The following is a 27087-nucleotide window of genomic DNA, read 5'->3' as shown; positions in this document are numbered from 1 at the left end:
GGAACGGGCGGGGCGAGCCCCCCACGTGTCGGCTCCGCGTCTCCGGTCCCGGTGCAGTCCCGCTGCTCTCCCGGTGCCCCGCCATGCCCAAGGCCCGGCGGGCGCGGGGCTCCAGCTCCGGCCCCGTCGCGGCGCTGCCCTTGGCCGAGCAGATCCTGCAGGACGCGGCCCCGCGGGCGCGGGCGAGGCGCGGCCCCGCCGGGGAGGAGCGGGACGATGGCGACGGGGACGGGTTCGTGGACGCGCGGCTGTCCCGGCGCATCCTGGAGCAGGCGCGGCGGCAGCAGGAGGAGCTGGAGGCCGAGCACGGCCCCGGGGCGGCCGCAGCCCCCCGGCAGCGCAGCGCGGCGCTGGGTGAGCCCCCGGGACCCCCTGGGACCCCCCGGACCCCCGAGGGTGCGCGGTCCCAGCTCAGCCCCCGGGACCCCCTGGGATCCCCCGACACTCCCGGCCCCCGGCTCAGCCCCGGCATTCCCCGCAGGTCCCGGCTCGGACTCGGAGGACGATGAGGAATGGCCCTCGCTGGAGAAGGCGGCGGCGGCGGGACGGGGCGGGGAGTACGGCGGGGAGGTGGAGGTGGACCCCGAGGACGAGAAGGCCATCGAGATGTTCATGAACAAGAACCCGCCGCTGAGGTGAGGACCTGTCGGGGCTGCGGCTGCACCGGCGCTGCAGGTGCTTCCCTGCACGGCCCCCCACTCATCCCTCTATCGTGTCAGCCCCCACTTCACTCCATCCCCTGTCAGCCCCCCACTCACCCTCATCCTGTGTCAGTCCCACATGGCCCCTGACTCACCCCTGTCCCATGTGAGACCCTAACTCACCCCCTGCCCACTGTCAGCCCCCGACTCACCCCCTCAGCACCCCTGGCCCCTCTCACCCCGTCCCATGCCGGCCCCAGGCGCACCCTGGCCGACATCATCATGGAGAAGATCACAGAGAAGCAGACGGAGGTGGAGACGGCGCTGTCAGAGGTCTCGGGCTGCCCCATGCCCCAGCTGGATCCCCGTGTGCTGGAGGTCTACAGGGGTGTCAGGGAGGTGAGACTGGAGCAGCTGAACCCACAGCCACCCTCCCTGAGGAGCTGAGGGAGGGCACAAGGCAAGTCCACAGCCCTGCTGCAAGTGCCCACAGCCATGGCCTGTATCCATGTCTTTGAAGGTGCTGTCCAAATACAGGAGTGGGAAGCTCCCCAAGGCATTTAAAATCATTCCTGCCTTGTCCAACTGGGAGCAGATCCTCTATATCACAGAGCCAGAGGCGTGGACAGCTGCTGCCATGTATCAGGCCACCAGGTAAGGTCAGCCCTGGGAGATGCTCACATGGGATCTCTTGCTTTTTCTTTCCATCACTGGAATCAGATTTACAAAACACTAACTGCCCCTGCTTGGCCTCCTTTTCCCCACCCTTTCCTCTGTGCTCTGGTGTTCCCAGGATATTTTCCTCCAACCTGAAGGAGAGGATGGCCCAGAGATTCTACAACCTGGTGCTGCTGCCGCGGGTCCGGGACGACATCGCCGAGTACAAGCGGCTCAACTTCCACCTGTACATGGCTCTGAAGAAGGCCCTGTTCAAGCCAGCAGCCTGGTTCAAGGGTAGGGGGTCCTGCAGTGTCTGCTCTGGGGTGTGTCTGGGTACCTGAGGGGGTTTGCCTGACTCTCCCCTCCACAGGGATCCTCATCCCCCTCTGTGAGTCGGGCACGTGTACGCTGCGGGAGGCCGTCATCATCGGCAGCATCCTCACCAAGTGCTCCATCCCCGTCCTGCACTCCAGGTGAGGAACTGGAGGGGTGGGAGGGGCAGAGCTCCTCCTTCAGGGACCCTGGGAAGTGCCTTGGATCTATCCCTCAGTCTCTCTGGCCCTTTGGAGATGGTGGGGGATCACTCGGCTCCCTCTGGAGTTGAGACCAAGGCTCAGCTTTGTGTCCAAGTGTCCCCGTGGCTTCCAGCCGAGCCCACCCTGACCCCTGTGCTGCCTCCTCCATCCCTGTGCCCCCAGCCCCTCTGACCCTCTGCCCCTGTGCCCACAGTGCAGCCATGCTCAAGCTGGCAGAGATGCAGTACAGCGGTGCCAACAGCATCTTCCTGCGCCTGCTCATCGACAAGAAATACGCGCTGCCTTTCCGCGTGGTGGATGCCCTGGTGTTCCACTTCCTGGGGTTCCGCTCGGAGCAGCGCGCCCTGCCCGTGCTGTGGCACCAGAGCCTGCTGGCCTTCGCCCAGCGCTACAAGGAGGACCTGTCCTCGGAGCAGAAGGAGGCTCTGCTCGAGCTGCTCAAGTTCCACAGCCACCCCCAGATCTCGCTCGAGATCCGCAGGGAGCTCATGAACTCCAAGACGCGGGATGTGGAGGGGCAGGAGCCCTCGGCCATGGAGTGAGCAGGGACAGGGAAAGCTGCAGCCTGACCTGCTCCCGGGTGCTGCTGGATGCAACATCCTGGATCCCACTGCTCTCAGTGGTCACTGCAACTGGACTGTGCCCACAGAGCTGGACTGAGCTGCCTGTGCCGCTTGTCACAGGACAAGGCAGCCCCTGCCCCACCCAGGATCCTGGTGCCACCAGCACTGGGAGAGTTTGGCTTGTTCCTCTACTGGAAAATAAAACCAGAGCCATGTTGGTCAGTCAGGGTTGGTTCTGCCCTGCAGCCACATTGCTGCAGGATCCTGGACTGTCCCTGCCCCACCTGTTCTATCCCACCTGAGCGATCCCCTGTCTTTGCTCCACCTGTCCTGTCCCTGTCCCCACCAGCCCCAGGGGGCACCTTCCTCCTGTGTCCCACAAGGCTGCACTTACCTGGGAACCTCTCAGTGGGGCTGGGGGTGTCCTGTCTGCACCCTCCCTGTTCCACCCTGGGAAACACAAGGCTGGAGCCCCCCAGGGATGGGGCTCAGCCCAGTGCCCAGAGGGCCAGGGATCTGAGCTCTGCCCTGGGAATCGCACAGGGAAACCCTCGAGCCGCTCAGTCTTCTTTAAAATACTTTATTGCAACATCACGGGGTTCTCTGGCTCTCCCAGCAGTGGGACTCTTGCAAGTGAACACCAAACCAGTTTACTCTTAAATTAAAACTCATTTATATATAAAAAAACATTTCCTTTTGCACAGCCAGGCTCTGTCCCAGCCCTCCTGCTTGCAGGAGGCAGCAGCTCAAGGGCACCTCTGGACAAGGCAGCCCCACCTTTTTCCGCCTCTTTTTTGTGTCTAGTGGCATCCAAAAGGGAAGATTTCCACCTTCTTTTCCACATCTCCCACGGGAGGACAAGAGCCACAGAGCCACGTGTCCAGAGGTCCCCCAGCAGCGTCTGCCTCCCATCCCTGCAGAGTCTCTGGCTTCTCCTGGTTAATACAATTCCACTCTGTAATGGTTCTTTCATAGAAAAGCAGCATTATTTTTTTAAACACTTTTTATAAAAAACTAACAGGGTAACAACAACAATACAAAAAACGCAGGAATTGCTTTTCCAACTCAAGTGCGCAGCAAGTTTTCCACCCTGGCAGGACACAGCTCGGATCCACATGGATACACATCACACAGCCCCCTCCGGAGTGGGATCCAAGGTCCCTGCCCTGCCAGGCTGGAGATGCAGCCCAGACTATAGCAGCACATTCAAAGGTATTCCTTAAATCCTAGTCTGATGCCTAAGCTACCAAAGGACCAACCAGCTTCCAAGTGAGTCTCCCATTGCCCAGGGAGGCAGGGAAGGGGCGAAGGGGGAAGGCACTTTTTCGGAAGGAGAGGAGAGCAGCATCCAGGCCCCACACCAAGGAATGCCAAGTCTCCTCCCTCCCTATTTCCCAGCAGTTAAGAATAAATTAAGCAGCCTTTGTGGGCCAGCAGAATCCAAGGGGACAGTGCCCAAGTCTGCCTCCTCCCAAGGCCAGGACCCTCCTGCACAGATGAGGAGCACGTTCCCAAAATCCAACAGCAACAACAAACAAGCCCCACAGTTCCCCTTCAAGCAGAAGCAGCTGCACAACTGCCCCCGGAGCTGCAGGAATCTGGCACGAAGCAATGGGGACTGAGGGGCCACTGAGCAGCTGCTCCCTCCTTCCAAAGGGAACCCTGTGGGTCCAGGAGGGAAACTGGGGAGTATCCCCCTCCTCTGGAACGTGCAGGTCCCTCCCATGGCCCCACAACTCCCCGGCTCGGGGAGGAGATGGGGGCTGGGAGGGTTTTGGTCCCGCAGGGCAGGGGCAGCACTCACTGTCCGTGATTTATGGCCCCCACGGGGCTGGAAGTCACCGTAAACACCCCTGAGAGCCAGGGAAACACCAACAGAGAAACAATTCCAACTTCTTTTGGGGTCCTGCTCCCCATCCCCAGCATTCTTGTGCCCTGTCACCACAAAACCAGTCGCTTCACCCCAAGCCCCCGCAGCAGCTCCGAGCAGGGATCCTGCCCCACGCCCCAGTGGTGGGAGGGATGCCCAGGAGGGGCTGGCTGGCTTGTGGGTGGGTGGGATGCAGCGAGCTGGGGGTGCCCAGGGTGAGGAGCAGCTCTGGGGAAGGGGCTGGTCACAGGTTGACGTCGGTGACGTCCGTGGGGGTGCTGGTGGGCTGGCTGCCCCCGTACGCCGCCGCCTTGGCGCTGAACTCCGGCTGGGACTGCGACGCCTGCTTCAGGCTCTCGGCTAAGGCTGCCTCGATCTGCTCCTGGCAGGCCTTCAGGCAGTCCTGGGCAGAGGGAGAGACACAACAGGCTTCAGTTCTCTGCTCCTCAGAGGTGGGAGCCTTAGGAATCATTCTGAGCAGCTGCTGGGCTGCACCTCTGACCCCCCAGAGCATCCAAACACAACAGGAGCTTCTCTCCACCGAGGGGAATCTCCAGCTTATCTGTGCTTTGGGCCCCTCCCCAGGTGAAGCCCCACGCTCTGGTTATCCTCTCCCACCCTCCCTGCTTGAGCACATTCTCCAGGAATAGACACTGGGCCCATGAGAGCTTCCCAAAGCACCAGGCTCACGCCTGGAAGCAGGGGGTGATTTCAGCATCATGGCAAGGGCAGAGGTGCTCTGTGCACCCTGAACTGGCCTTTATGGTCCAAGCTTCCCAGATCCATGAGCCATGGCTGGCCTACGGCACAGAGAGCCCACGGACCCCCCTGCCTCTCCCAGAGCTCAGGGTGGTCCTGCAGTGGAGCCAGGCACAGGAATCCCACTGGATGCGCAGGTTGATGGGCACTGAGACTCCAGGAGTCTCCGAGGCAGGACCTCCCTGGCCCAAAAGCCACCCATGTGTTCCCTCACCATCACCCCCCATTAGAAATGCAAACCTCACTCTGTTTTTTCCCCACATGAGCTGTAACCAGGGGAGGAAACTCCCACTCGGACACCGGAGCCGCCGGACGCTCCGAGGTGGCACGGAGGTGGCACCAGCTGGCACGGCCCAGCCCGGGGGCAGCTCACACCTCGGGGATATTGTCACACCCCGAAATCTCTTACCAGGAATCCACCACCGGTTCTTAGAAACTGACAGAGGATGTGGCGAGCGAAAATAGCAACGCCCAGCGCCCCTTCCCCGGCTCGGCTTCCCGTCAGCAGCACAGCCGCCTGCCTGGGAGCACCGGGACAGGGACAGGGCACCCACCCCGGCTCTGGGCCACCATGGCCATACAGCCCCAGGCTCTGGGCCACCACGGCCAGTCCAGCCCTGGCTCTCCATCAACCACAGCCAGTCCAGCCCCAGTTTCTGTGTCACCACTGCCAGTCCAGCCCCAGGCTCTCCATCGGCAATTTTGGCAGGTGCCAAAGCCAGCTTTGGCACACACAGCCAGGCTCCTGCTGGCCATGGAGCTGGCCCAGCCTCGCATCACCGTCCCCCTCTGCCCCTGCAGCCCCAAAACTGCCTGTCTTGGCCGTGGCAGCTGCAGGAAGGGGTCACTCCTCCAGCTGGAGCCAGAGGGGAAACAGCCACGGCCTGGGGACACCACATGGCTCATGGAGAAGCACCACACCACAGACACGGGAGGCCAAGGCCAGGTGCTCTCCCAGGAGCCCTGCAACGGTGTGGGCACATCCCAGGATCCTCCAGGAGCTGCTGTGGTCCTGCCTGGGCAGGGCTGTTTGTGCAGCACCTGAAGCTGGGCAGGCTGGGGGCACAGCAGATGCCCTGGGGAGGGAGGGTGGCAGAGCTGTGCTGGGCTCCGTTTCGGCTGCTGCTTCCCACCTGTTGCCCCCCAGCCCTGACCTGGAGCAGGTTGCAGCCCCTGCCCCAGCCCCACAGCAGCTTGGGAGCAGGTGGCTGCACCGACTCCCTTCAAAAAGGCTCCAGCAAACAAATTCCATCTCTGCAAAGGGATCAGGAGCCTCCCGCCCAACCTCCTGCCTGGACAAAGGCTCCTGGCAGCCCCCCCAGCCCTGCCCAGCGAAGCCCTGCCAGGGGACTGTAACCCACCTGGCAGCGCCGGCCAGGAGGGGACATCAAAGGGGCCCTTGCAGAGGAAAAGCTCCTGATGCTGCAGCAGGAGCAACCTGAGGAGCCCAACAGGATCCCCCTTCCCTGCTCTAAGGGCACTGGAGGGGCTGGCAGATGCTCCCCCGCCCAATCCTGATGTCTCCAAAGGTTGAAAGGCTTCGTGCCCCCCATACCCTCCCCCCAGTCCGGGGCACCTGCAACCAGACACCGGTGCAGGGGAGCAGATGCCGAGCCCGACTTCTCCCTCTGCCCCATCCCACCCTGTCAACCCGATCCTGCCAACACCTGCCCGTGCAGGGAACAGACGCTGCCCTTTGTGTGGCATTTCAAAGGCTCCTGAGCCCGCCCTGCCCTGCCCAGGCAGCCACGGGGCCGTCAGAGGCTGCTGTTTTGGGATGCTCCCTCATCCCCTGGCCCTCCTCAAACCAAAATCAGCACCGTTGCTGATTTCAAAGAATCACAGAATAGCTGGGGTTGGAAGGGCCCTCTGGAGTCCACACATTCCAACCTCCTGCCAAGGTGGCACAGGAACGTGTCCACGTGGGTTTGGAATGTCTCCAGACACTCCACATCCTCCCTTTCCCAGTGCTCTGCCACCCTCCACGTAAAGTTCTTCCTCTAAGAAAGAGGGTTCCCAGCAGCTCCCTGTGCCCACTCACCACCTCCGTGCCCGTGATCCCGGCCAGCAGCTCCCTGTGCCCACTCACCACCTCCATGCCCATGATCCCAGCCAGCAGCTCCCTGTGCCCACTCACCACCTCCGTGCCCGTGATCCCAGCCAGCAGCTCCCTGTGCCCACTCACCACCTCCATGCCCGTGATCCCGGCCAGCAGCTCCCTGTGCCCACTCACCACCTCCGTGCCCATGATCCCTGCCAGCAGCTCCCTGTGCCCACTCACCACCTCCATGCCCGTGATCCCGGCCAGCAGCTCCCTGTGCCCACTCACCACCTCCGTGCCCGTGATCCCGGCCAGCAGCTCCCTGTGCCCACTCACCACCTCCGTGCCCGTGATCCCGGCCAGCAGCTCCCTGTGCCCACTCACCACCTCCGTGCCCGTGATCCCGGCCAGCAGCTCCCTGTGCCCACTCACCACCTCCGTGCCCGTGATCCCGGCCAGCAGCTCCGTGATGGCCTCGCCGCCGAAGCCGCTCACGGAGATGGTCAGCCCATGGATGGCGGCCCCGATGCTGCCCGTGGCGACCATGGACGGGGGGTACATCACAAAGGTGTAGTCTGGAGCCAGCACAGGGACACAGGGGCAGAGAGAGGCTGTTAGTGAGGGCACACGTGGTGTTTGGGACTGTGATTTCCCTGGGAAACTCAAGAGGGGCTGACAGAGGGGCTTCTGCAGCTCAGCCAGGAGAAAAGGGTGAAGGACAACTGAGCGACAGCTTGACAGAGCAACGACTGCAGAAGTCCTGAGGTGAGGTGGCTCTAGAGACTGAGGGAGAGGCTGAGAAAAGCTCAGACTCAGCCCCAGACACCCTCCCATAGGCACAGCGAGGGGCTGGCACACGGCTCTGCTCTCCTGGCATCTCTAGGGCACCCGAGACCATTATCCCATCTTGAATGGCTTGCATTAGAATGAAGGCAGCCCCTCAGCCCCCCAAAAAAGGCAGAGACCAGTCCAGGTGACCCAGAGCAGCCCAGGGGACCCAGCACCCACCTGTGGCACAAAGGGCGATGAAGGTCTGGGCGTGTTTCTTCACCAGCTCCACCCTGTCCCCAGGCAGTGGGAGGTGGTGGAGGATGTGGGGCAGGAAATCGTTGGCTATCACTGAGACCAGGTCCCACTTTAGCTTCTCCAGGACCAGAAGCTCCCAGTGCTGCAGAGTGAGGACAGACAGGATATCAGGGAGCAGGGCTGGGGCAGGCTGGGGAGGGACAGCCCAGCACAACCCTGGGGACAGGCAGGGAAAGAGGGGCTGTCCCCACTCTGTGACTGTGGCACAATTCCAGCCCTGAGCTGCTGCAGGGCTGGGAGCAAAGCTCAGAAGAGGAAGCAATAAATCTGGTTTCTTCTTTCCAGGGAGCAGTGGGATTAGCCATCGATGCTCCTCTCTGTGCAACTGCTGCTACAGCCTCAGAGGGAAAACCAGGGCAAGGGGCTGCAGGGCCAGCATTCCCATTTCCCTTCTCCACTCCCAGGAGACAGGCTGATGTCCAGGCTCCCAGGAACAGTCCAGCCTGGGGTAACACCATCACAGCAAAGGGAACAGCAGGGCCTGCAGAGCTCGGGGCCTGGGAATGCAGGTCCTAGGCTGGGAATGCAGCATTTGGGCAGAACCTCCCCTACTCATCCCACCTCTTCTCCACCAGGAGAGCCTCCAGTCGTGCTCAGCAGAGCATCCCCAGCAGCTTCGCAGGGGAGGAGGCACTGAACAGCCACATCAGCTCCCACCTCCCCCACCAACATACACTGGTGCGTCCCAGTGACTGCCAACATCTCCATCCCAGCTGAGCTGCTCCCTCCAAGCATCCAACAGGGATTTCTGTGATACCTCCATGACCCTGCCAGTGCTGGCTGGGAGCTGGGGAGCAGATGGTGGCAAGGCTGGGTGCCCTGCATGGTTCTGAGCTGGATCTCTTGGCACCTGCTGAGCCTCTCCTGGCTCTGCCAGCCCTGGGCATCAGTCCTGACATGGACAGAGTGCAGCCTTGGACCAGCCCTCGGCAGAGCCATCACCCAGCAGGCCCCAAGCTCAGCACCCAGCCAAGGTGAGCACAAGGGGAGCCCCACACTGGAGCCTCAGCACAGAATCTGGGACCCCTGCACTCAATTCCCTGCTCTGCCATCAGTGCCAAGGTCTCTGTGATGTGGCTGGAGCAGCAGCTGAATGCAGCTCTGGGTGTGACTGTGCCCCTGTGTCACTCAGGAGAGGAGAGAGCTGTGTCTTCCCAGGACCATTTGCCCTCCCATGCCAGCAGCAATGCCACAGGCAGCCCTCACCCTCTGCCAGGCCCAGCTCCCCCATGTCCCAAGCCACAATGATGGTCTCTGGTCCCATTTTCTCTCCTTCTCAGGATCAGCAGCAAATCTGGTTTTGGTAACGAGGTCCAGGTATGTCAGAAAGGCCAGGGCTGGACTGGCATTTGTGTCAGGTGTCTCCATTTCAGGGCCATTCCTTTCCCCAACAGTGCTGCTCAGAGGTGCCAAAGGGCTCCAGAACATGGATTTGTACAAGTGAAATTTTTTCCTGGGGTCATATCTTCATTTTCTCCCTTTTTTGTTAAACTCTCCTTCCCTTTACACAACAAACCAGCTTTGAGTTGCCTGAATGAGCAGCACTGCTCAGCCTGCTCCAGACCCCCCTGAGGCCCAAGGTGCCAGATGCCACTTCACAGCCTGCACTTTTCCACCCAGGAAACTGTTCCTCGCCTCCACAGGCTCCCACCTCCCATATGGATGGCCAGCCTGGCAGGGCTGCTGCAGTTTTAAGCCAAATTCAAGGGATAAAAGCAAGAAGAAAGCTTGTAAAGAGCTCGAGAGGATCACAGCACAGGTCAGGGAGTGCCTGGTCCAAGGAGGGATCGGAGCAGAGGGGAGAGATCAGCTTGGGAAAAGAAGGCAACAAAGGTACAGACTGTCCTGAGCTGGACCCAGCCCAGCACCACTGCAGGCTCCTGCTCCTGCCTTTCCTCCCAGAGCTGCTCCACAGCGTGTCACTGTCACTGCCACACACTGTCCTCACTGCTGGGGCAGAGCCTGTCCCTGTTGGGATGTTGTCCAAGGGGGATACCCAAATCCAGCTGCAGCTCAGCAGACCCCACCTGGGACAGGGACTGATCTGGGACAGCCTGTCCCTTTGCAAGGCACAACAGCAGCTCCTTTCCAGAGCCAGGTTCATCCTCCTCCTCCTCCTCCAGCCCCGGCTGTTCCAGGAGGGCTGATCCCAGGCCCTGCTGGCTCCAGGGCGGCAGCTGAAGGCGCCTGGCGCCAAGGACTGTCACCAGCTCACAGGATTTAACTCAGGGAAGCCTCTCTCCTGCCAAACCACCCTGCTCCTCGCCCCTCTCCTGCTGACCCTGGGGACTCCCCGCCCTCAGCTCCATGGCAGAAGCTCTGAATCACTTTATCTGTGGACGGAGCAGAACAAAAGCAGCGAGGGACAGGACAGGCAGGTCTGCGACAGCAGCGCCGCTGATGGAGCAAACATCCTTTTCCTGGCATTTTGTTTTGCACCTCATTCAATCAGGCCCTGCCTGGGCAATGAAAGAGAGGAAGAAAGTGGAAAATGTCCCTTTGTTTCTACAGCCTGCAGAGTTCACTCTCCTCGTGGAAGGGCTGAAAGCTGCCAGCACTGCCCACAGGGCATCCCAGCACTGCCCACGGGGCATCCCAGCACTGCCCACGGGGCATCCCAGCACTGCCCACGGGGCATCCCAGCACTGCCCACGGGGCATCCCAGTGCTGGGAATGCATCAGATCCTCTCCTGCAAGACTCCCCAGGGCAGAGCTCTCCGTGCCTGGTCAGCATCTCTGGGGGTGGAAATCACACAGCAGAGTTTTCCCACTAAGTCTGATCCCTCCTGGCTCCATCCCAAAGGAGAGAAACAAAAAGAAGGCAGGAAAGCAGAACTCCCTTTGCCTCCCTGCTCTGCCCAGGTGAGCACAGTCCTGCTGCAGCCAAACAGCCTGTGCACCCTCAGACAGACCTGAGCCACAGGCAGAGACTGTTTGACTCCATTTCCAGCTCTGCAAACTCCATCTGGGATGTGACAGTCACAGCAGCTTCTCCTGTCATGTAGTGACAGCCACACTGCATATCAAGCTCTGTCCTCACAACACCCACACACCCTCTGTGCCTGCAGGATCTGCAAATCCATCTGGGAGCAGAGCCCACCCCCCTCTGCAGCAGCCCTGGCTGCAGGAGCAAAGGGAGCTGTACAGGATTTTGTCCCTGCAGTTGAGAAGGGGCCATCTGGCACTGTCACAGCCCTGGTGACACACTCAGTGCTCCCGAGGTGACTCACACAGAGGGTGCAGAGAGAGGCTGGTCACCCACCCCCTGAGCAGCTACAGAAATGAGCAGCCACCAAAGTCCACCTGCAAATGGGAAATGGGGGCAAATGTCTGTTTCCATGCCCTGGGCACAGTTCCAGTCTGGGTGTCAAGGGCAAAGGTATCAACTCCTGGTGTCTGTCCCACCTGAGCCACAAGCAGAAGGGAAAGCAAGGAAACACCTCTCTACTCAGCTCTCCCTTCTCTTCATGGCCTTCAGGGCCACTGCTGCTGCCTTCACCATCTACCTGGAGGCTCCATCCTCCTCAGTCTTTGCCAGGAAATTCCTGGCTGTTGGCAAAACTAACCCTGAACTTGAAGATTTCCAAGATAAGCCAATGTATTAGGAGCAAAGCAGGCAGATGGAGGAGACTTACAACTGCTACCCCCAAGCAGCTGAACACCCTCTTGCACAGGCCAGAAAAGACTTTATTAAAGGAGAAAAAAAATAAAAAGGTAGGTTAGATAACACCCCTGAAGGAAATCCAACTTCCTCCAAATGGACAAGTCCCTCGTTGCATCATTTCCTTCTCCCTAAAATGACTTCATCAAGATTTTGTCTCAAGTGTGTCCTTTCCAAGGCCCTGAGCTGGTGCCAAGCATGTGGCAGGAGCAGGAGACCAACCTGCTGGGAATGTGAGCAGCTCCCCCCGAGGGGCCGGGGGACCCCTGGAAGCAGAGATGGCACCGATCCATGGGAAGAGGCCAGGAGGCACCATTGTCCAAACACTGATGAAGAAGCTCCCCTTCCTCTTCCCCTTCCCCTCCCCACCCTGGAAGGTTGTGAAAGAGCAGCAACATCCCCTGATTAGCACAGAGGGGGAAACAGCAGCTCTGGGTGTTGTAATCCAGCACTAACTCTGCCTGGTCCCAAAGCCCAAACCCTTCAGTGGATGTTCCCTCCACGCCCCCTTTCCTGGGAGGACAATGGGAGACTGGAGCAGGATGTGCTCCAAAGAGGGTTAAAATCCATGGAAATCCAGCCTCGTGGTGGGCAGGGAAGGTTGACTCCCTGATGATGGGCTGTGGAGCAGCTCCTGCCCAGAGATCTGCCAGAGCCTCAGGTCCCCTCTGGGAGGGCCAGGCTGGTTCCTGATGCCTCTGCTCAGCCCTTTGATGACCAGCAATAAACCCCTGCACTGCTCAGTGGGAAAGGGATCCTATTTGCCTGGAAAAGCCTTTGACCCTCCCAAGTGAAGCCATTTTCATCCACAAGAGGTCTGTGCCTCCTGAGAGCAACTCAGGATGCTGGGGATAAAAATTACAGGGAAGGAGAAGCCCAGGACTGAGACCTGCAGGATCAGAAGTGAAGAACAGACATCAGACAGCACTTTCCTCCTGCAGCTCCACCCCAGTGCTGCCAGCAGGAGGGAGAAGGGAAAATGAACATTGTGGTGCTGCTTGGCCACAGCTTCCTGCTGACAAACCTCAGGGGAAGAAATAAAAAAGACTCTGAGCAAGGAGGAATTAACACTGGAGTTGGAGAGCAAAGGAAAGTCTCCAGGGATGCTGCACATGCTCTGCCCACTCCCCACCTGCACCCTCCACTGGCCTTTGGGAGGAGCCTCCTGCAAACAGGGCTCAGGATGCAACTGAAAACAGCAAACCCTCCCCAAGAAATCACCAAATGAATCAGAATGGAACACCACTGGGATCCACAGGGTGTATGAGTGGGGTGTCCACCCAGACCAACTCCCTGCAGCCAAGCCCGGGCTACAGGAGTCACTACAACAGGTCTCAGGGACGTTGCCAGGACTCAGCATCCAGGGAAGCAACAAGTGTTTCCTCTGTGCCTTCCCACCCCTCCCCACAATCCATAGTAATCACTCACCGGAGAGTGCTAATTAAGACAACCACCACACCCAAATGACTGCAGGGAGAGGGTCATGGAGGTGAGGGGATTTTCCCCAGCCTTTCACTGGCACTTGGAAAAAACCATGTTCATACCAGAGCTCCTCAGTTACCAGAACTGCCCTTGATTCACACTTGAAAGTTTTGTGGGTTCCCTCCCCACCGTGGGGACAAATCACACTCAAATCACCCCACCCACCCCTGCCCAAAAAACTAGAGATACTTAACGAGGCAATGAGTAACCCTGAGAAATTCTTGGGGCAAACAGTCTCTCCAGGGATGTTTCTCACTCGAGGTGACCATTTCCTCCCCAGGGCTCTGAGCCACCAGCACGGAAGGCCCCAAGAAAAGGGGCTCTCCAGTTTCCTCCTGCACTGGTGAAGTTGAACTCAGAGGTTTGGATCTTTGTTATCAGACATGAAAACACTGTGCCTTTCCAATCCTCAGAACTGAACTTCTGCCTGAGGGTGCAGAGTGACAGCCCAGGGTGACAGCCCAGGGTGACAGTCCAGGGTGACAGCCCAGGGTGACAGCCCAGGGCTGGCAACGAGCACGGGAGGCACAAGGACCTTCCCCTGCAACCTGAAGGGGCCAATTCTGCTTCCCAGAACAGGGAGGATGGAAAGGTCTCCACCAACAGGCATCACACCCAGCAGGACCAGGAGAAGGTTGGAATTCAGAGGGAGGTGAGGGAGTGGGAGGAAGAAGAGGGACACAGAGGCAGGTGTGATGCCAAGCAACAGGATGCAGGAGGGAAGAGGTGGCCAAGAGGGTGATTACCAGGAGCTGCTGAGGTGTGATGGAGTTGTCTGTGTAAATGCAGAGCTTCTCCACGGTCAGGGGCATGGTTTCTCTCAGTTTGGAGGCCAGGAGCATGCACACAGCCCCCAGAAGCTGCAGGTGATTTTTCTGCACGGGCACCGACGACAGGTAACGATCCACGTAATTCATGGCCAGGGGGAAAACTTCTTCCTCACACTTCTGCTCCTCACACACCTGGCAAAACCCAGGGACAGAGACAAAATAAAATAACAGGCAGTTTTTCTCAGCACAGGACTGCCCAGCCCCTGCCTGCCCTGCAGCCTCAGAGCCTCTGCTCTCGCTGTTTCACACTCATCAGGGCTCTGGAGGTCCCAGGTCCTCTGGGGTCAATGAGCTCCAGGTTAATAACCCTGAGGACATCCCTGGGGTTGCACCAGCACGGAGCTTCCCCAAGGCCTCCAGACTTCATCTTCCTGGGGAAGGCAGCAGAATTTAGGTGCAACTAGAGAGAGCACAAGTCAAACCAAAATCGCTTGATCTGGCCCCGTTTCTGGTCTCCCCTGCTGGGGATGTCCCCAGCCAGCTGGGTGGCAAAGCTGCCACCTCGTGCCCTGTGGGCACTGGGGACCTCTGGAGAAAATGAGCAGTTCCAGCATATCTCCAGCTGGAGACTTAACAGAGCAGGATGCACTGCTGGCAATTCCACCTCGAGTGCTCCACACACACACACACACACGAAGAATCAGTGGCTGCACCCAAATCAATGCAGGTCTGCGAGTCCTCCTCCCTCAGCCACAGGATCCAGCAGCTCCAAATTTCAGCGCTCTGCCCTTATCTCCCAACAGTATCAAAACACTTGTCATATTTAACTTCCTTCTTTCAACACGACCATAAAAATATTGCGGTTTCTCCTCATTCTGCAGCAAAGCCCATCCTCCTCCTCCTCCTCCGGCTGGGGACACCGACAGGGGTGTGACAACTGCCAAGTGTCACCCACTTCCCACCGCCTTTAGGGCTTCGCAGCAACAGGTCCCGCAGCAGCAGCTTTTTATCTGACACCCTCCTCAGAGAGGGGATTGCAGAAACAGAACAGCAGAGGAGGAAAAAAAGCCCTTTAAAAAGCAAAACTTGATTTCTCTTGGCGGTGCTTTCTGCAGCAGCGGCCGGGCTGGAGCACCGGGAGGTTCATCCCGACTCATCCCTGCCCTGCAGAGCCGTCCCTTTGGCGAGACCTCCCTGCCACCACCTCCCGCAGAGCCCCCTGAGCTCCCCCCGCCCCGACCCCCACCCTGCACAGAGGCACCTTCATCTCAATTTGGGGAAGTAAATAGTAGCGTTATTATTTCCCTCTTTAACCAGCACTCGCAGCCCCGAGCCCGTCCCTGCCCTGCGGGGGGCACAGCCCGGCCCTGCCCGCAGCTCTGGGGGTCGCTCAGCACCGCCCTGGGGGGAGCGGGGGGTCCCAGGGGGGTCCTGCTTGTCCTGCGTGGGGCGAGCAGCAATTTTAGCCCAGCGGGCGCTGCCGGAGCCGCTGCAAAGCCCCTTCCTCACCTGCCTGCGGACCCTGCGAGTGCAGCCCCTTCGGCATCACCCCCTCACCTGCGCACCGAGCCCTCCGCCTGGCGTGTCCCGGGCTGGTCCCGCACCCCCGGTGTGTCCCCGCACCCCCGGGCTGGTCCCGCACCCCCAGTGTGTCCCCGCACCCCCGGGCTGGTCCCGTACCCCCAGTGTGTCCCCGGACTATCCCCGCCCCCCGGGCTGATCCCGCACCCCCGCGCTGTCCCCGCACCCCCGCGCTGTCCCCGCACCCCGCATGGCCCCGGCGGGGCAGGAGCGGTGCCGGTGCCCCGCACGTCCCGTACCTCCAGCATCCAGAAGGCCAACATCCTGCGCATGTAGGGCTGGATGTCGCGCTGCACGCACTGGAAGTAGGACACGCGGGGGCTGTAACGCTCCTCCAGGCTCAGCAGGTTCTGCAGCACCCGCCGGTCCCCCAGGAGGTGCGGGTCACGCCCGGCGCGGGGCACGCGGGACGAGGACTCCACGCACAGCAGCTCCATGGGCGCGGGGGCCGCGGGCACGGACGGACGGACAGACGGACAGGGGGCTGGAGGGGCAGGCAGAGGAAAGGACGGACAGACGGACAGGGGGCTGGAGGGGCAGGCGGAGGAAAGGACGGACGGACGGACGGACGGACGGACGGACGGACAGGGGTCTGGAGGGACAGGCGGAGGAAAGGACGGACGGACAGACGGACAGGGGGCTGGAGGGGCAGGCGGAGGAAAGGACGGACGGACAGACGGACAGGGGGCTGGAGGGACAGGCGGAGGAAAGGACGGACGGACAGGAGGCTGGAGGGACAGGCGGAGGGGCGGACACGGGGCCGAGCAGGGGCTGGCGGGGCAGGGACAGACGGACAGACGGGCGGGCGGTGCGGCCGCAGCACCCGCGGACTCCGCCGCGCTGCCGGGACTGGCCGCGCTCCCGGGGCGGACCCGCCGAGCCCGCGGCGCGGGGGGCGTGGCCAGCGCCGGCCTCAGCCAATCCGTGCCCAGAACGGCCGAGCCTCAAGTGCTGAGGGGCGTGGCCAGAGCCCGCTCCGGCCAATCCGCGCCCAGAATGGCACGGAGCAGGCGGTGGCCACGCCCTCTGTGGGCGGGGCATGGGGCGCGCCGGCGGGACGGCAGCACGTGGGGGCGCGGGCCCTGCTGCCATATTGGGGGGGACACCGGGGGGACACCGAGGGGACCCCGGGACTCCCCAGCCCGGGGCTCCAGCAGCCACCGCACACCGCCCGCACCGCTCTGCTTCCTGCCAAGCTGTTGTCAGCGCCGCCAGAGCGGCTAAGAGCGACTTTTTTCTAACAGTGACTTTTCCCACTATTTAGTCCTATAATTTTTTTTTTTGGGGGGGGGTTGGTGTGTCTGAGCGACGTTTTTCAAGGCTGTGGAAATAATCAGCTGTGCACAGGCTTGGAGCCGGTCCGTGGCGAGCCTGCTGCCTCCCAAAATTTCCCCTGGTGTTGCTCCATGCGAGATAACAACCGCAGGGGCAGCTGAGATAAGGCTTTGTCAGCCCTGGCTGGTTCTTCCGAATAATTACCAATTGTTTGGGAACACCTTCGAAAAGTTCTCTGACTGGCTTCTGACTCCAGGAATTTCAAAGGAATTTCTAAGTGTTTTGGTTAATTTTGCACGGTGACTTCCCCAGCACAGGGTTTGCTCTGTCCTGGTTCCTGAGTCTGCCTCTCCTTCAGCCACTGGAGCTGCAGACTGGGCTGGGAAGGTGGAACTCTGGCCCTGCTGCTCTCTGATGTTTGTTTCTGGCTACAGAAGCTGCAATGTCTTGACTTTGCTACTGGGAAGGGTCAGACAACAGTAATAAAATGGACAACAGTCTAATTGGAAGGGAGATGAATTGCCTTCAAATTTGCACACTAAAAACATGTTGCATCCTGAGATGAGGAAATTGGCTCAGAAAGTCCATTTTTAGTGAGTTTCCAATAGCAGTTGGAGGCCCCTGTGCCCAGGTGGGGTGACCTGACCATCCTCAGCCCACTGGGGATGGTGCTGGGATGTGGCATTTGCAGGAGTGGTTGGGACAACTCTGACAGGAGGGAAACACATCCCAGACCACCATCCTCTCCTGCCAGGTGCCATCAGCCCAGCCTGGCACTCCTGCAATTCCTGCACAGGGCAGCACTGCTGGGATGAGTTTGGGATCCAGGGCAGCAGCTTCACCTGGCAGCAACACCCACACCTGCACTCCTGGGCAGGAAACTCTCCACACAAACCATCCCCAGGGAACAGAGCCATGGCATTGTATCCAAAATTGCATCCCCAAAGGGTGCAGTGCCACACCAAGGGGACTCAGCTGGGCACCCCTGACCAGCTCTGCTGGAATATTCCTCTCTAAATACACTCCCATGTCCAACCTTTGGGGATTTTCAGGCCAAGGAACAAACCCCCAAAGCAGTGATGTGCCACAACACAAGTCACTTCTACATGTGCCATTTTGACACACTTTTCACCTTCTTGTCATCTGAAGAGCCTTTCAATGATGAACAAACAGACAAAGTTAATAAGCCTAAGCAAGACAGGACCAAAGTGTTTGTTGTCCCCGTTCAGGATTTTTTGGGGTTGTTGAAAATGAAAACCATCTTTTTGATCAGAGGTTTAGAGGTTCAAAATCCTCCTCATGAAAGTGAACACAAAAGTCCCCCACACAACACCCATTTCACAGGCTGGAATCCCATTCCTACTCTGTGCAGGTGGCTTTAATTTACTGCAATTTTTGTGATACACCTCAAACTTTTAATGATGTCATCAGCACTGATTTGTTGTGCTGAAGGCCCTGAGCAGCCACGGAGATGCAGAACTAGAGAAAAGAAAGGGGCAGAGAATTACATCAATCCCATGGCCTTGGAGTGAAAAAAGAGGGATTTTTATAGGTGAGATCAGATTCTCTTTCCCCAGCTCGCTTTCCTTCACCTTACAAATAAATCTTCCCATGGTGTGGGCAAGAAATATTCGAGGAATCTCTGGGAGAGAGTTGTGTGGATCAGTCAGCTGGTTTTAATCCAGGGTGACCCCCCCACTCTCTCCTTGTGAGCAGCGTCCCCCCTTCGTGCAGGGGAAGAGAAGGGCCTCATGTCCCACATTTTTAGTAAAAATAGCAGCTATTTTCTTTAGTCAGGCAAAGGGAAACCACAGCACTGGGTTCTTGGTCCTTCTGGTTTCTGGGCTGTGTCTTTAGAAATTGAAAGTTTCAGGCCTTTCCCAGACTCCCTGGGCTCCCTCCTGTTCCCAGAGTCTGCCCGGTGGTTCTGAGCCGGCCGTGGGGCAGAGCCGGGAGCGGCGACTCGGGGCAGGGACGGCGGGGCAGGGACATTGCACAAGGCAGTGCTGCTTCCAGATGATGACTTGGCAAAAGTGGTGCCTCTGCAAGCCACATTATCAGGCTGGAAAGGCAAATTACAGACTGCAGGCATCCTAAAAAGCCCATTGTGTGGGTGTGCGGAGGGAAGAAGGGAAAATTCCAGGAAAACCAAATTTTGGTCACTGCTGTCCACAGATAGTCAACTTCCTGGCTTGGGCAAGAGCACAGCAATATTAAAAAAGGAAATGCCTGCAGAGTAGGAATTAAAAAGCCTGATGGGCTCCCGACTTCCAGGAGCTCGACACAGCAATGTCGTTCCTGGCTGCATCATAAAATCGGGATCATTTCTTGGGTGAGATGAAGATGAATTAAAAAGTTGCCAAGAGCTGGAGCTTTTAAAGGGCAACACAGACGTGGGTCTGACTCTGGTGGCAGCTGGTGTCACACGGGGGCTTGGATGGAGGCTAATCCCATTTATCCATGTCACTTTGCATCACGGAATCACTCAGGTTGGAAAAGACCTCCAAGATCGAGCCCACCCTGTGCCCAATGCCCACCTTGTCCCCCAGCCCAGAGCTCTGAGTGCCACATCCAGTCATTCCTGGGACACCTCCAGGGGTGAGGACTCCAAACCTCCCTGGGCAGCCCCTTCCAATGCCTGACAGCCCTTTCCATGGAAAAATTCTTCCTCACATCCAGCCTGAACACAGCCTGAGGCTGTTCCCTCTCCTCCTGTCCCTGCTCCCTGGAGCAGAGCTCAACCCCTCCAGCTCCCCCCTCCTGGCAGGGATTGCAGAGAGTGAGAAGGTCCCCCCTGAGTCTCCTTTTCTCCAGGTTGAGCCCCCCCAGCTCCCTCAGCCCCTCCTGCTGCTCCAGCCCCTTCCCAGCTCTGTTCCCTGCCCTGGACACGCTCCAGCCCCTCAATGTCTCTCTTGCAGTGAGGGGCCAGAACTGGACACAGTCCTGGCTCCAAAGACTCTCAGGAAACCCCTTTTCTCCACTGTTTCCTATTAGATATTTAATATCCACCATCCATCCAACTTTGACCTTCTCAGAGCTGAACCATCCCCTTCCTGGGTCACACCACGACCACGGCGTCACCAGAGCCACCAAACTGAAACTGCCCCACAGACACGAAGGACTCGAAGGACTCGCAAACCAAGAGCAGTGAGCAAATAAGTCTGTGCTTTGCTGCAGGAAATCCCCCACATTAAACCAACCCAGGGTACCATTTTGTGCCCGGGTGAGAAAGAGCAAGGACAGCACTTCACACTTTCTGGTGTGAGGATTTCAAAGCATAAACCTCCTCATCTGGCATGTTTTACACATTTTGCCTAAACAGAGAGATCTTGCAGCTACTCCCAGCAGGAAAGACCAAGGGCCATGGCACACAAGGCTGGTGTCACCATCTGTGCTGGACACAAGTCCCTGGTGCAGGAGGTGGCCCCAGTTATGGTCCATCATACACAAACTGCAGGTGAACAAGGACAAGGGGGAATGGCCTTCAGGTGGAGGAGGGCAGGGATAGATGGGATATTGGGAAGGAATTCTTCCCTGGGAGGTTGGGCAGGCCCTGGCACAGGTTGGGCAGAGCAGCTGTGGCTGCCCCATCCCTGGAAGTGCCCAAGTCCAGGTTGGACAGGGCTTGGAGCAACCTGGGCTGGTGGGAGGTGACCCTGCCCATGGCAGGGGGTGGAACAAGTCCATCTTTGGTCTTTGCAACCCAAACCCTGCCATGAAGAAGGGCCAGGAGGAGCAGGTGAGGCCGGGACGCCGCAGGGCCGTGGCGTGTTGGCCCCACACAGGAGTTTGTGCAGTGCTCCTGAATCCCAGCCCAGGGAGCTGAGGCACCTTCCCCTCAGCCAGCCATGCCCTGCTCCTGCAGGCAGCAGAGCTGAGCATTCCCCTGGCCCTCCAGCTGTGGCTCCCCCCTGCAGCTGGGGCCGGGTCCTCCCACACCTCCGTCCTCCTGCCCAAAAATGCTTCCTGTGAAGGAAGGGAAGTTTGAGTGAGCACAAGCTGAGCAGCTGCCCCAGGGGATGTTTCCTGATGCCTTTCCCATTCCTGGCAGCCGCTGCATTCCCTTTCCTCTGACTTGGTCAGGCTCTGGAGTTCAACCCATTAGTTCAGAGTGATATCATCGAGTGCTGAATCCCAGCAATCCCAGCTATCCCCAGCACGGACACACGTGGGAATCCTGCAGGATTCCTTGCTGCTTCCACGCTTTTGTATTCCAAAATACAGCTTTTCATTGACTTAAATCCCCTTATTAAAGCAAGTTTGGACAAATTTTGGCCCAATTTATTTCAATAAAAGTGTGACTGTTGCTGCTGTTTGGGTTTACACTCTGTCCCTCACATCTCTATTCACCATGGGGTGTATATCCATTTAATTAAGAATTCCTTAACCAGAATTTTTATAGGAAAGGAACAGTTGGGTGTGAGGAACCCTTTTGCTGAGGTGACTTCCAGAACAGAGCAAAGAAGTGATTGGAAAGAGATAAAACAGGTGAAAAGAGATATTTGTAAAGGTGAACTGACCAAGCACCTCACTGTGTCCCTTGGCCAATCATTTAGGAGAAAATCATGAATATTTTAGAAATTTCCTAAGTAAAACGTAGAAAATTTCTAATTAAAGTGGCCATGGCTTTGGAGGGCCCCAATTCTGGAGCAGCTGGGCCAGATGTGAGTCCTGTGGAGCTCCAGTTCCCCTCAGCTGACAGTTCAGGCCAGAGCAGATTTCAGGTAATTTCACCTGACTTTTTATGAAAAGCATTTGAACTTCATTTGTCACTTTAGCAGCTGTTTCTGCCTTAGTTCCCTTTTCCTGATGAAATCTAAACTTAAGTCACATTTTCATTGACTCAGACTCATAACCAGAGTGAACCATCCCCAGGTGAATGTTCAGTTTTGCTCCCAAATCGGCATTTTAGAAACCAGCCAAGTTCAGGTTCTTCTGGGGGAGACAGAAAGGAAGACAGACCTGAGCAAAAAGAAATGCAAAGCTGAAACCAATCAATTTCAGAAAGCAAACTGGGCTTGGAAAGCCCCCAGCTGGGATATTTTTAGGTCATTTCAGGGGATTATCTGTGGTCACCAATTATGCAAATTACTAAAAACACTGTCTTGAAATTTTACATAAAAAATACATCTTTTTACAACCCTCTCCCCTTGTCCATCCTTCCTGCCCGTTCCTGCCCTGCCCTGATCTCACTGCCTTTGTCTCACACACCCTGGGAGGGAGATTAGATGTGTTTGGGTTTTTCTAAGAATTTTGGGTTGCAGGTGATTTTTCCTTTGATGTGGCGACTCCGGTGCCCGTCTGCCAAGGCAGTGCCAGGCAGGGAGGCACAGCCAGCCCGAGGCTCCTCAGCACAGCAGCAGGAAGGGAATTTCCTGTGGCCAGACTGGAGAAAGGATCAGGGAGGGGCTGAGGAAGGAGGTCTGGCCCAGCTGGAACAAGGAGAAAGGAGAATCCTTGGAAGCTGCGCTTGGTGTTCCCACTGGAAGTTGAGTGTGCCGTGGGATGGGGCAGCACCTCCAGCCTGTGTCCCAGCTGAATCCTCCTTGGGAGCATCCAGCCACGTTTTCCAGGACCCCACAAGGAAGAACAGGCAGGAGAATCACGGCTGGACAAGCCTGAGGAGAGGGGGTGTGATAGACTGAGCTCAGGTTGGACAGGAAGGATGGCTGGAGTTTAAACCTGGCTTGGCCAGGTGTCAGCAGGGCTGGAGCCTGGGCAGGTCTGTGCCCAAGGCTGCACTGGCACAACCGTTCCCTTTGGAGGGGCAGAGGGATCAGGACCAGGCTCAGAGCAGGATGGACTGGAAATAACTGTGGGATCAAGCTCTGGGGTGCCAATGATGGGCAGGAGGAAGCTCATCCCACTGGTCTAAGCTGGATTTGGTTCCCTGCAGTGGGGAGGACTCTGCTCTGTGCATGTGAGTGTTTTGGGGGGTAGAAGGAACCCCACTGACACCCCACTGCTTCCCCCAGCCGTGGTGCCCCTGCCTGGCTGCCACCTGGAGGAACACAGGCTGCCTTTGAACTGGAGCAGAGTGGGCAGGAGGAGCCTCAGCACGGGCTCTGCCCTCGGCTCCCCGTGGTCCAACTGAAAGGAAACATCTTGTACCAGCCCAGGGCACCCAGGAGGTGCCCGCGCAGCCAGCGGGCACCGAGCCGGGTCCAGCACAGCAGCTGGGGCCGTGTGTGTGGCAGACCCCCCACCCTGACCCCCAGGGACCCCCCAGAGCCGCCAGTCTGGTGCTGGTACATGATGCCAACGCCTGCACGTGTGTCCTGCCCGACCAGCTCATCCCTCCAGCTCAGACTGCAGAGCAAGGAGGGGGAATTTTCAGGACCTGCAAAGCACCGTGGTAAGTGCAGGTGAAGAGCAATGTCAGCCCCGTGTTAATGAAGGGAAATAAAGCACAAGCCCCACAGCACAGCACAGTCCCAGTAACCTGGAGGACAACTCTCTGTGTATAAATGTGAGCTCTGCTCCCAGAACACCTTTCCCTGAGGCACCAACGGCCATTCCCTGTGATTGTCACAGCCAGGTACCCCTGTCCATCCCAACTGATCCATGGAGACTGAATTCACTGAGAGGCTGCAATCCCTAATAAAATATGGATGCACTTCTCCCAGCAGTTCTGGTAGTTGTGTGTTATCTGCATAAGCCTCTGCATTCGTGTCAGCAGTAATTACTGACATTAACAACATGCTAATGAGATTCACCCTGAGAACACATCAGTGGGCAAACAGTATTCCCACTGCATTTGGGGAGATGTTTAGTGGAGGGATTCCAGCAGTCACCTGAAATATTCACCATTTATTCCAGCACTAAGGTACTGCTCTGAGCCCACTGCTGCTCCTGCCTGCCCACCCTGCCCTCCACAGCATCCCAGCCCTGAAGATGCACCTTCTGACATCCCAAGTGGAAATCAGTAAAGGTTTATATGGCGGAGGTAGAAAAAATGGTGTTGTGTCCTGTTGAACTGTTCCTACTTGAGAGTCTGGCTTTGGAGAGGCCTGAGAGCCACTTCAGCTCAGACTGGGGCCAGAACACTCCTGTCCTGAACCCGAGAGCAGAAATACCACCCTGCTCACCTGAGCACGAGTCTGGGCAGAAAGGAGGCAGAAATGGGATGGAAAGGGGTCAGAGAGGAGTCAGCCAGGGATCAGCCAGGGGTCATCTGCACTGCAGTGCCACCCCAGAGCCAGGCTCTGACCGGGATAGGGCTGAGGCAGTTCAAGTATGAACTTCCTTCCCACTGAGATGACAAACAAAGGCTCCCTGCAATGGCCCCAAGAGCTTCACTGGTTATTTTTGTAGCTCCTCAGCATCATTTACAGGGAGAGCTGGCAGAGCATGTCCCCACACCAAGTGTTAACATCAGGACAGTGAACAGCCTGCTGCAGCTGGAACTGGGGGATCTCAAGGTCCCTTCCAGCCACACCACCGGGTGGTTCTGTGAGTGTGTGAAGGTGAGGATGGCAGTGCCCAGCAGAGCCAAGGAATGCAGGAACATCCCCAGTTACCTCTGAGGAAATTGGGGCACTGACATCACTGGCCCATCCCTGCCCAGCAATGAGTGCCAGGCCCAGACAGGGCACCTGCAACTCCCAAATCCCAGCATGGGGCTCTGACTGCCCCAAACTGACCCCAGCCAAGAAGGTCTTGAGCACAACCCCAGCCCCAGGTCCTGCTCAGGTGTGCCTGGGGCAGGTGACACGGCACCCCCAGTCACTGGTCCCTGGGCCACCCACTTGGATGTAACTCCCAGTGCTCTGCAAGCAAAGATGCAGAGCAGCCTCTCCTCCCTGGGTGATTTTCCACAGCCCAGCAAACAAGGGGACCTGGCAGCTGGTGTTGGCTCTTCCCCTCTCCGGGGGGACACTCCCTGCTGCACGGCCACCTGCCAGTCCTGGCCAGGCCCAGGGCACTGATAGTGCAGAGCTGCTGAGCAGCCCCTTCCTGATTATCTGCATGGCTGGGGTCAGGCAGGAAGGGCTGCAGGGCCTGCCAGGAACTGTCACTGCCATAAAACTGTCCCCTCCTTCCTCATGGCTCGGAGCCGAAGGATGCTGGCCCAGCTGGAGGTGCTGGGAGAAGAGCTGCTGTTCTGGCCCCCTAAGGTGTCACACAGCAGGTAAAGGGGTGTCACACAGCAGGTAAGGGTGTGTCACACAGCAGGTAAAGGGTGTCACACAGCAGGTAAAGGGTGTCACACAGCAGGTAAAGGGTGTCACACAGCAGGTAAAGGGTGTCACACAGCAGGTGAAGGGTGTCACACAGCAGGTAAAGGGGTGTCTCACAGCAGGTAAAGGGTGTCACACAGCAGGTAAGGGTGTGTCACACAGCAGGTGAAGGGGTGTCACACAGCAGGTAAAGGGGTGTCACACAGCAGGTAAAGGGGTGTCACACAGCAGGTAAAGGGTGTCACACAGCAGGTGAAGGGGTGTCACACAGCAGGTAAAGGGTGTCACACAGCAGGTAAAGGGGTGTCACACAGCAGGTAAAGGGTGTCACACAGCAGGTAAAGGGGTGTCACACAGCAGGTAAAGGGGTGTCACACAGCAGGTAAGGGTGTGTCACACAGCAGGTGAAGGGATGTCACACAGCAGGTAAAGGGGTGTCACACAGAGGGTAAAGGGGTGTCACACAGCAGGTGAAGGGGTGTCACACAGCAGGTGAAGGGGTGTCACACAGCAGGTAAAGGGTGTCACACAGCAGGTGAAGGGTGTCACACAGCAGGTGAAGGGGTGTCACACAGCAGGTAAAGGGTGTCACACAGCAGGTAAAGGGGTGTCACACAGCAGGTGAAGGGATGTCACACAGCAGGTAAAGGGGTGTCACACAGCAGGTAAAGGGTGTCACACAGCAGGTAAAGGGTGTCACACAGCAGGTGAAGGGGTGTCACACAGCAGGTGAAGGGGTGTCACACAGCAGGTAAAGGGTGTCACACAGCAGGTGAAGGGGTGTCACACAGCAGGTGAAGGGGTGTCACACAGCAGGTGAAGGGGTGTCACACAGCAGGTAAAGGGGTGTCACACAGCAGGTAAGGGTGTCACACAGAGGGTAAAGGGTGTCACACAGCAGGTGAAGGGGTGTCACACAGCAGGTAAAGGGGTGTCACACAGCAGGTAAGGGTGTGTCACACAGCAGGTAAAGGGGTGTCACACAGCAGGTAAGGGTGTGTCACACAGCAGGTGAAGGGGTGTCACACAGCAGGTAAGGGTGTGTCACACAGCAGGTGAAGGGTGTCACACAGCAGGTAAGGGTGTGTCACACAGCAGGTGTCACAGACACTGCAGGGATTGTTGCGTTGGGGCTGTTTTGAGATGAGAAAGTTGTGTAGAGACCTCACAGCCCCTTCCAGCATCTGAAGGGGCTACAAGGGAGTGAGAGGGGGACTGTTCATCAGGAACTGGAGGGACAGGAAAGGGGGAATGGGTTCAAACTGACAGAGGGGAAATTTAGGTGAGATATATGGAAGAAATTGTTCCCTTTGAGAGTGGGCAGGCCCTGGCACAGCCTGCCCAGAGAAGCTGTGGCTGCCCCATCCCTGGAAGTGTCCAAGGCCAGGTTGGATAAACTTGGAGCAACCTGGGCTAGTGGAAGGTGTCCCAATCCAAAGCATTCCATGATTTCATGACTGAGCAATGTCTGGGACTGTGACCTCTATGGGAAAGTCCTTTGCCTGCTGAAAGGTTGGGAGGGAATCAGCAGCCTGGGCCAGGCGAACACGGAGGGACGTGGGGACAAGGACACGCAGGTCGTTGTGGCCCGCTGGGTGCAGCGGTGCTGCTTTGCTGTTCCTTTGCTGTTCCTTGACCTGGAATGGCCCTGCCTTTGTTCTGCAGTAATGACTTTGGAACAGAGGTCTCTGGAGTGTCTCCTTTGGCTTTTCCTACTGAGTTTTGGACCAGCCTGGTCACCCAGCCAGGGTGAACTTGTTAATGTGACCCTCGGGAGAAGAAAAGGAGAGAGACACTTTCACCCCCAAAGCACCTGGGAGGCAGCAGAGAACTGAATGGGAGGAGAGTTGCAGACAGAAAGTAGAGGAAACAGAGAGAGAACTGGGCAAAGAGAAGATGAACTACATTGTTCTGCTTGTTCTGTGACAAATGTGTGAGGTGACAGGAGCAGACGGCTGGGCAGACTCAGCCAAGGAGCTCCC

At 58.0% G+C, this 27087-nt stretch overlaps 2 protein-coding genes across 6 annotated transcripts in view; one reads left to right on the top strand and one right to left on the bottom strand.

Moving 5' to 3' along the window:
* Positions 1–15: 15 nt before the first annotated feature.
* Positions 16–2622, top strand: BYSL (bystin like). The gene is made up of 7 exons (XM_071578762.1): positions 16–354; positions 482–635; positions 902–1040; positions 1162–1295; positions 1435–1595; positions 1672–1774; positions 2031–2622. The coding sequence occupies exons 1-7, from the start codon at positions 84–86 to the stop codon at positions 2377–2379; spliced, it is 1311 nt and encodes a 436-aa protein (XP_071434863.1). The 5' UTR covers positions 16–83; the 3' UTR covers positions 2380–2622.
* Positions 2623–2964: 342 nt separating this feature from the next.
* CCND3 (cyclin D3) overlaps positions 2965–27087 on the bottom strand; it is a 38519-nt gene continuing 14396 nt past the window's right edge. Inside the window, exons 1-5 of one of the 5 annotated variants that reach the window (XM_071578758.1) lie at positions 15890–25689; positions 14046–14261; positions 8079–8238; positions 7071–7645; positions 2965–4673 (exon numbers count right to left, since the gene is read on the bottom strand). In XM_071578758.1, the coding sequence (XP_071434859.1) occupies positions 4515–4673; positions 7071–7645; positions 8079–8238; positions 14046–14261; positions 15890–16087 (1308 nt within the window). In that variant the 5' untranslated portion in view covers positions 16088–25689 and the 3' untranslated portion in view covers positions 2965–4514. The other 4 variants (XM_071578761.1, XM_071578759.1, XM_071578757.1 and 1 more) reach the window with 4 other exon arrangements.

Source organism: Pithys albifrons, chromosome 28 (assembly GCF_047495875.1).
Source record: "Pithys albifrons albifrons isolate INPA30051 chromosome 28, PitAlb_v1, whole genome shotgun sequence".
Classification (NCBI taxonomy): domain Eukaryota; kingdom Metazoa; phylum Chordata; class Aves; order Passeriformes; family Thamnophilidae; genus Pithys; species Pithys albifrons.
Note: the sequence above shows the minus strand (reverse complement) of the source record. Positions and strands in the feature narration are given on the sequence as shown.

Bases quoted from the DNA above. Each gene is read 5' to 3' on its own strand.
- BYSL (XM_071578762.1), top strand. From the start codon at position 84: ATGCCCAAGGCCCGGCGGGCGCGGGGCTCCAGCTCCGGCCCCGTCGCG. The intron at 355-481 runs GTGAGCCCCCGG...CATTCCCCGCAG, and splicing joins GCAGCGCAGCGCGGCGCTGG to GTCCCGGCTCGGACTCGGAG. The intron at 636-901 runs GTGAGGACCTGT...TGCCGGCCCCAG, and splicing joins AACAAGAACCCGCCGCTGAG to GCGCACCCTGGCCGACATCA.